Genomic DNA, 9,092 nt, shown 5'->3' on the forward strand with positions numbered 1-9,092 from the left:
GCCCCTAAAACTCATTTTTTAAAATAAGTTTTAATCTTAACCAGCTTGACCACATATTAAAATTCCCTTTCAAAAATTCCACAGACCTTTTACAACCTCTTTTTTTTAATGTTTTTATTTTTGAGAGAGAGAGACATAGCAGGGGCAGAGAGAGGAGACACAAAATCCAAAGCAGGCTCCAGGCTCTGAGCTGTAAGCACAGAGCCAAATGCGGGGCTTGAACCCATGAACCATGAGATTATGACCTGAGCCCAAGTCAGACACTCAACTGACTGAGCCACCCAGGTGCCCCTTTCTTAAATTTTTCAATGTAAGATTAGCATGTTTAAATATCTTTTAGCTTCTCTGCAATAAGAAGCCAAAAGTAGATAAACCTACATTTACTAATGTTTTAGAATTTTCTCTTATTTAGAAATGATCTACATACTTAATGATTGTAAGTCATTTTAACCTTAGTAAATCTTTAAGGCTTTAGAGTATCCAAAAAAAAAAAAAACATAGGGAAAATATTGCTGAAGAGCTCATTTATAAGTTTGTCTTCCTTACCTTTATTTTTGAAATATCCTGAATTATGTTTAGATTACCTACAAGAACTTTATTAAACATTAGACAGAGTCACCCACTATCCTATTTTGTGTGGCCACATCTTATAAGAAAGAACGTGAACTTAGATGGCTAGTAAACTCCAGTAGAATAAGTTTTATATTTAACGTTGATAACTAAAAACATGTTTGTTTTAATTAAGCCATCAACCATAGTCTAGATTTTATATCAAATATTTTCCCAGCACATGTGAATTTAAACATTTGGGTTTTTTCCCGAGTTTCAGACTACCTATTTTTACAGGCACTTGCCTTCAAACCAACTACATAGAGCTCTTTTACAAATTCATTTTAGCAACACCATTCAGAGGTAGAAAGTAACGTAATACATGTGTAGATACACGTGGACAGACAGACTCAGACGTATAGCTGGTTTTGAGATTTCTGCCATGAAATCAGTAGAGAACTTATTAGTTATTGAAAGTTGAATGTGAGTTTGTTTTTCTGGTAGATGATGAATACATTAAGGTCACGTGGCTAGTTTGGTAAAGTTTGTTTTTTAATATCCATCTTTGGATAAGACACTTAAGTTTTGTATTTGTTCTTGGTAAGTCAAATTCCAAATGACCTGTTTTATTTTTTTCTTGGTAAGAATGATCTCTGTTAAATTGGCATTTTAATGAGAGTTCTGGAGAACACCAGGTAGAACATTGAACATTTAGATTTAAAAGATACAAGGAGGGGCGCCTGTACAAAGTTACAGGGTACAAAATTCTAAGTATATTTGGCAGTATTGAATAGCCTCCCCTTGGGTATAAGATGGATCACCAAAAGGAGTCGGAATATCAGCTTTGCCAAATCTAGAACCACTCACAGTCACGGCCAAAAGAGAGAACCAACAACCTGTACGCTCCAGGCAGGCAGAAAACCAAGCCCAATTACACAAAACAAGAGTAGCAAGGGGGCAGTAGTTGTCTGTGGGAGAGAAGGGATCAATAACCAGTGGGTCTGGATCTAGAAGGGAAGGGACAATGGGTTTTACTTCCTATTTAATTGGGCAGACAGATTTGGAAGAGCAGATTCCAGTAAGAATTTTCCCCTTTTGCTGGCTTCTGCCAGTTTTTCCAGAATCCCTTTGGCAAGATCTGTATCTGCCAGTTTCCCCTTGACTGTTTAAGGAATGACAGCAGCTTATCAGAAAAATCCCTCAGCTTCATCGACTCTGGGAGGGGCTCATATGAGGGCCCTCCTTTGAAGGTAGATGTTGAAGGTAGATAACAGGGAGCCTGTAGGGCCATTAACTTGGCAGAATTTTGTTTATGGTTTTATTAGTCTTTTCACAGTGGGAAAAAAAAAATCAGACTAGAATGAGTCCCCCAAGGAGGATAGAGGGGAAATAGTAGAAGTCATGTCGGTCTTCTAAGTTTTGTTTTAGATAGCTACCTTTTCTGTGTTTAATTTTTCATTAACTTATTGTGATAAAATCTTACAATGAAACTTTTGGAATTTTGAAACCCTTTCAAAGCCTCTGCATGCCAGATAAAACAGGTCTCCCATCCTGTTTAATTTGGAAACCCTTGCTTCCAAGTGTACTCCTTAAATGATCTTATCTAGTTGGAATGTTCCCCATACTGGCCATAGTGTTTCTAGGTTGTGGTTCCTCTAGAGGGCTGGCAGCCGTTTGGTAGGACCCTAGCCCCAGAGTTAACCCACATTTCTGTTCAACCGCCTTTTGGGGCACCCGACCTGATGGGTACTAAGCCAAGCTCCTCAGACACAAAACAAGCTTAGGAGGATTTTGTCTTTCTTGCTAGACATCTAAAACTTCTGGGACTAGAGTTCTGAGACATCGAATAAGCAGGTATTCTGGAACATGGTGAGCCTGACTCGTTAGAACTTAAGGATCCCATTAGCTAATAAGCCTTTGGGTTTCTCCCAAGTTGAACTAACACCTAAAATGGATGCACCACGGGGTTGGGAATTGTGTGTTTTATAGTGTGCGTCAGTGCCTGGAAGGTTTCTTGAGGTTGGCAGGTCGCATAGTGCCTATCTAAGCTGTTCCATGACCAACTTCTATCCCAGGAGTCGTCTTGAGGTGGTCAGCACTCTAACGGCCTTTAAGTGCTCCACTCATAGCCACCAGTTCTTGGGGCTTTTTGGCCTCCAAGACCCCCACTGGTGATAGCTTTTCTGCACAGTACAGCCCTGACAAACATGCACCTCAGTGTTCTGGCCTGTAAGAAGGCCCTGTGCACACCACCACCAGTTCCTGAGGAACCTTGCTTTTCTACCAGGGAACTGTGATCTGCAAGGCTAGGCAGACCCTTCTGCCACCTCAAGCTGACCTGCCTTATAAAGGAAAACCAGCTAGATGGGGCGCTTGAATGTCAACAGGAAAAAACTCAGAACCAAGAGGAACTTGCCCATGGCCCTGAAAATGGTGAGAAAGGCAGTGAAAGCAAAGGGTCACAGGTACCACACCTGTTTCTCATGGTCTCCAAATGCTGCCAGAAATTCACTTGGGATCCTGTTGCTGCCACCAAATGTGTTAAATGACAAAAATTCAACCAAGTAAATTTTAAATATTTAATTGGCTTTATTAAATAAGTTATGAATTGGGTAGCATTCCATCTAACAAGTAGAGGGAAGGCTGGAGGAGTTGCACAAAACGGGAGGTTTTTATAGGAGGGTAGGAACAAGCCGGTTACAGCAAAGGAGAAGGATTGTTCCCGGCATTCGAGGGACAGAGCAGGGGTCTTCCCATGCAGATTACCTCCTCTTCCTCTGGGGGACAGAGAGGGCCCGTGCGGCAGACGCATGGGTGCCCGTCAGAAAATTCCTGACTGATGAAATTGCATCTCACTCTTGTTTTAGGCCCTGGTTTGGGAACTCGGTCTAAGTGACACCATTTTGGGCCTGTGGTTCTCTTTTATCGTGACTCTAACATTTAGAACTTACTGAGATGAACTAAAAAAACGACTAAAAATATATGGAAACTAATTTGACAATAAACTATTTGTAAAAAAAAAATTAAAAAAATAAAAGTTACCAAAAAAAAAAAACGACTAAAATGTAAGATAAATAGTTGAAACTTCCTTGTAACTGGTCATTTTGTGCTTTCTTGCAGATCAACTGGTGAGACCGCAGTCACTGCTTTTGAGATTGACAAGATGTACACCCCCTTGTTCTTCGCCAGAGTGAGGAGCTACACTGCTTTCTCGGAGAGGCCTCTGTAGGTCCTCGCATCCAGTCCTCCGTCACTGTTGCATGAATCAAAGTCTATAAAGCAAAAGAGCACCTAAGTTATAAATGTACATATGTATATATATATGGAATTGGAACTTATTTTACATTGTTAGAGTTCTTTTAAGAAGAGTATAAATTGATTATTTTTTTTATTTAAAGGGATAGTTGATACTTGGGGTATTTTGTTTTGAAATTAAGAAGTTGAGATTACAAGTTGTTTAAACACATTTATGTTGTACAAAACCTTAAAATGAGCTTTAAATTCTGTCCTTTGTCAAGAGGATTTCTGAGCAGAACTCTGGCTCAGAAGTCTCCTTCTGCCTGATCATCCCAGTACTAAGTGCATCAGGGGAGGGTTCCACTGGACCAGCATCTCTTTCACGCATGACATAGTCTCTTTGCACTAAAGCCTCAAAATGTGAAAACTTGTTCTGGATTTGTTTGAAACTGTTTGACCAATAAACATAATAAACCTTTCTTTGAAGAAAATGTATTTGGATTGCCTTTTTTTTAATGTCAGAATAACAAATAGCCCCAGGGTAGCCAGCAGAGTCTAGAAATCTGCCTCCTTAATCTGTGCTCTCGTATGTGGCCACAGACTGTCACTTTCTATACTCCAGCCTCATCCAGGCACCTTACAGATGTGTGACAGTAAGTGAGAAAGACTGAACTCTGGCCTGGATCCCTTCAACAAACTCAACCGGGCATCTCTGTTCCTAAAAGAACAGCAGATGGTCATGTCAACCCAGGCGCAACTCCACCCCGAATTAAAGCTAGAAGAGAGCCAGCCACTGAGTGTGCTGTGTTACCTCCCTGGTGACAGTGCCATTGCTGTGTGGTCTCAGTTTGTGTGTGATGCAGCTTGCCTCGAGTCCAGTACAATTCCTGTTAGGCCGCCCACAGTAAACAGGAAGATAAAGCTTTCTTGTTGGCCATTCAAGCACAGCTAGGGGTGAAGTCTCCCGTCTTTTCAGAAATCAGCATCTGCAGCCACGGTTGCTTGCAAGTTCATGTTGACGGTAAGAGGTGCTCCTCAAGTTCCTGCAATTTGGCGTGGAAATGTTATGTTAAAAATGTTAAAGATGAAAATGAAGCATCCAATGTGTGTGTGCAAAGAGACTGCTGCTTAAGTTGGCTTTTTCTAATAATCTGAGAAATGATGTTTTTCTCAAGGTAGAAAAGAGAAAAAGCAGCAAAATGCCGAAGAGAAGGCAGCTCTTTATGATGTGACTAGTGGTTTTGACATGCAGGTTAAAAGGACATCTGATTGGGACGTAGTCAAATAGAGCTAGAAAAATCGATTCCTAAGGAGAGTGGGAATCGAAGATTCTGTTTTGCCACCCATGCCTGGATTAGAAGGCCTGCATGTAGCCAGTGGATACCAAGTTCAAAGCCTCCCTGTGTTGACCACTTAAGCAATTTTACATATTTACCTTGAACCAGAAAGTAGTATTTTTTTAAATTTTCTGTACAGAAGGTTTTTAATACAAAAACTATACAATAAAATTGTGAGAATATTAGAATATACAAACAATGGGGTGCCTGGGTGACTCAGTTGAGCATTCAACTCGTGATTTGGGGTCAGGTCACAATCTCCAGGTTGTAGGAATCAGCCCCATGTCAGGCTCTGTACTGAGTTTGGAGCCTGCTTACGATTATCTCCCTCTGCCCCTCCCCCCTGCTCCTGTGCTTGCTCTCTCTAAAAAATACATATATACAGAGAATCAAAAAGCAATCCTAACACCCAAAGAAAGCTAATCAGGAGGAATTTTTGCTGTGTAACCTTTTTCTCCCCTATTCTCTGCAAATCCTGCCACAGAACCTTTTAACTTCAGGAATGTCCTTCCTTTGCTCTATTTCGACAAACCAATAGCTACTATGGAAAGCTGACAGAGCATCAGGTACACTAATTCCTAAACAATCAAAACATTTTACAGACAAGAAATTAGAAAAAGCGCAAGTGCAAAATCTAACAGTGCACCTAAAGGAACTAGAGGGAGAGCAACAAAAGCACCCCAAACTCAGTAGGAGAGGAGAAATAATAAAAATGGCAGAAATAAACAATATTAGAAACCAAAGAAACAGTTGAACAGATCAATGAAACCAAGAGTTGGTTTCTTGAAAAAATAAAATTGACAAATCTGTAGTCAGGCTTTTCAAAAAGAAAAGAGAGAGCACTCAAATACACAAAATCATGAATGAAAATGGACTGATTACAACCAACCCCTCAGAAATACAAGCAATTATCAGGGAATATATGAAAAATTATATGCCAACAAATTGGACAACTTCTAAGAAATGGACAAATTCCTAAACACACACTCATTACCAAAATTCACACGGGAAGAGATAGAAAATCTGAATAGACCCATAACTAGTGAAGAAANACATTCCATGTTCATGGATTGGAAGAATAAATACAGCTAAAATGTCATTACTACCCAAAGCAATCTACACATTCAATGCAATCCCAATCAAAACTGCACCAGCATTCTTCTCAAACCTAGAACTATCCTCAAATTTGTATGGAACCACAAAAGTCCCCAAATAACCAAAGTCATATTGAAGAAGAAAACCAAAATGGGAGGCATCACCATCCCAGACTTTAGCCTCTACTACAAAGCTGTCATCATCAAGACAGTATGGTATTGGCACAAAAACAGACACATAGACCAATGGAATAGAATAGAGAACTCAGAANTATACCATGGAATACTACATGGCAATGAGAAAGAATGAAATCTGGCCATGTGTAGCAACATGGATGGAAATTGAAGGTGTTATGGTGAACGAAGTAAGTCAGGCAGAGAAGGACAGATACCAAATGTTTGCACGTATAGGAGGATTAGGAGGAACTTAACAGAGGACTATCAGGGAGAAGAAGTGGGGAAATGGTGGGGGAGAGGGAGAGAGGCAAACCATGAGAGACTCTTGAATGCTGAGAACAACCTGAGGACACATGGTCGGGGGGGCGGGGGGAGATAGGCATGGAGGAGGGCACTTGTGGGGATGAGCACTGGGTGTTATATGGAAACCAATTTGACAATAAACTATTAAAATAAAAACATTTTGTAGGAATTCCATTTTATAGCCTGCTGAACTCCTCAGATGTCCTTCTAGGGAACCTGGCTTAAGAACTAACTGTGGAGACAGCTCCTCTCCCTCTTGCATGTCCTCCACACCTCCCATCTCACACCTTAGTGCAGGACAAGCTTGGGGCTGTGGGGGGTTCTCCCTCCCCTCGACTGGATAGTCAGACACTGGTGGGAACCAGCACTAACTCTCCACCTACCTTGCTAGACCCCTGTGTGCCTCCCCTGACTTTCCCTGCAAACCTCGCATTACCTAACCCTCTTGCCTCAGCAGGTGCCCCCTGAAGCAGCTCTGGCAGGGACTGGCAGCACTCCAAGGCGACTCTTGCCACGGGGAGAGGGAGAGAGAACCCCCTACGCCGGTGTGCGCACAGTTCCGGAAGCAGAGCCTTTTAGCTGGCTGTGCAAGGCAAAAGCCCTGCTGCTTGGGGCACCCATCACTGCAGCAGAAAGATCAATTACAGACATTTAGTCTGACGCTGGCCCTGCCCATGAATGAGCGCCTCTGGACCACAGGGAGAAAGACCCGCTTTCTGAGGGTCCCCAGCTGCAGCAGAAAGGCTGAATGCGGACGCCTAGTCTGACTGCTGATCCCATCACCTATGAGTCCCAAACTGGTATTAGGCCCCTCAGCAGTGCAAGAACCAAACCTGTGCCGCGTGCCCACAGCAAAGTGGATCATTGTTGCTGACTAGGAGAAGGCAGACACCGCTCAGCCGCCACAGCACAGGGCACGCAGCCCCCACAAGGCACACCCTGGAGCACCTGGTTCTGGTGACCGGGGACACTGTGCTCCAGGACCCACACGACATCTTCTACCCAAGGCCACTACTTTGAAGACCAGGTGACACAGCTGACCTTCCTAATCCATGGACACAGAGACGAAGACAAAATGGGGAGACAGAGGAATGTCTGAAAGAAGAGTAGAAAATCACAGCAAAAGAGCTAAATGAAACGTAAGCAATATGCCTGATAAAAAAATTCAAAGTAAAAGTCATGAAGATACTCATTAGACTTGAGGAAAAAAAGCAGATAAGCTCAGTAAGAACTGAAACAAAAAGATGAAAAGCATAAAAAAGAACCAGAGATGAAGAATTCACTAACCAACATAAAAATTACACCAGAGGGAACTGACAGCAGATTAGAGAGTGCAGAAGAACATATCAGTTCTGGATACCATCTGGAAGATGGTAAAGGAGAGCAACCAAGCTAAACAGAAAAAAAATTTTTTTTACTTAAATTGAAAATGAGAATAGATTAAGGGAATTCAACATCATCATCAAATTTAGTAACATTTGCATTATAGGGATCCCAGAAGTAGAAGAGAGAAGGTGACAGAAAATTTACTTGAAAAAGTAATTACTGAAAACTTACCTCATCTGGATCAGGAAACAGACCTCCAGGTCCAGGAAACACAGAGAGCCCCTTACAAGATGAACCCGGGAGGGGTGCCTGGGTGGGTCAGTCAGTTCAATGTCCAACTTTGGCTCAGGTCATGATTCCGCGGCTCATGGGCTCACATCGGGCTCTGTGCTCCAGTGCACCACTTCTGATCCTCTGTCTCCCCATCTCTCTGCCCCTCCCTTGCTTGTGCTCTGCTCTGTCAAAAATAAACGTTAAAAAAAAAAAAAAGATGAACCCAGGAGGTCCACACCAAGACACATAATAATTAAAATGGCAAAAAGTAATGATAGAGAATTTCAAAAGCAGCAAGAAAAATAAATTACATACAAGAGAAACCCCATAAGGCTATCAGCTGGTTTTCAGCAGAAACTTTGCAGGCCAGAAGGGAATAGAAGGATATATTCAAAGTGCTGAAAGAAAAAGGGGGAAAAAAAGAAACCCAAAACCTGTAACTGAGAATACTCTTGTCTAGCAGGTCATCACTTAGAATAAAAGGGGAAAGAAAGAACTTCTCAAACAAAAGTTAAAAGAATACATCATCACTAAAACATCCTGACAAGAAACATTCAAGGGAATCCTTTGACTGGAAAGAAAAGGCTATAACTAGAAAAAAAAATGATGAAAGAAAAAAAATCACTGTTAAAGCATACAGTAAAAGTAATAGATAAAATCACTTATGAAGTCAGTATGGAGTTTAAAAGAAAAAGTAGTAAAATCAGTTATTTATGCAAAATTCAGTTAAGGGATACACAAAAATTTAGAATGTGCTTGAATTTAAGTGACCATTAACAATATAAATTGATGTACA

At 41.4% G+C, this 9,092-nt stretch overlaps 1 protein-coding gene across 2 annotated transcripts in view; it reads left to right on the forward strand.

The window, feature by feature from the left end:
* The window catches only part of FBXO9 (F-box protein 9), a 37,863-nt gene extending 33,586 nt beyond the window's left edge, over nt 1-4,277 (forward strand). For both annotated transcript variants that reach the window (XM_077752844.1, XM_077752843.1), the window contains exon 13: nt 3,670-4,277. In XM_077752844.1, the coding sequence (XP_077608970.1) occupies nt 3,670-3,778 (109 nt within the window). In that variant the 3' untranslated portion in view covers nt 3,779-4,277. The remainder of the gene's footprint in view (nt 1-3,669) is intronic.
* Nucleotides 4,278-9,092: the final 4,815 nt, after the last annotated feature.

The sequence above is a fragment of the Crocuta crocuta genome, unplaced genomic scaffold, assembly GCF_008692635.1.
Source record: "Crocuta crocuta isolate KB4526 unplaced genomic scaffold, BGI_CrCroc_1.0 scaffold291, whole genome shotgun sequence".
Taxonomy (NCBI): Eukaryota; Metazoa; Chordata; class Mammalia; order Carnivora; family Hyaenidae; genus Crocuta; species Crocuta crocuta.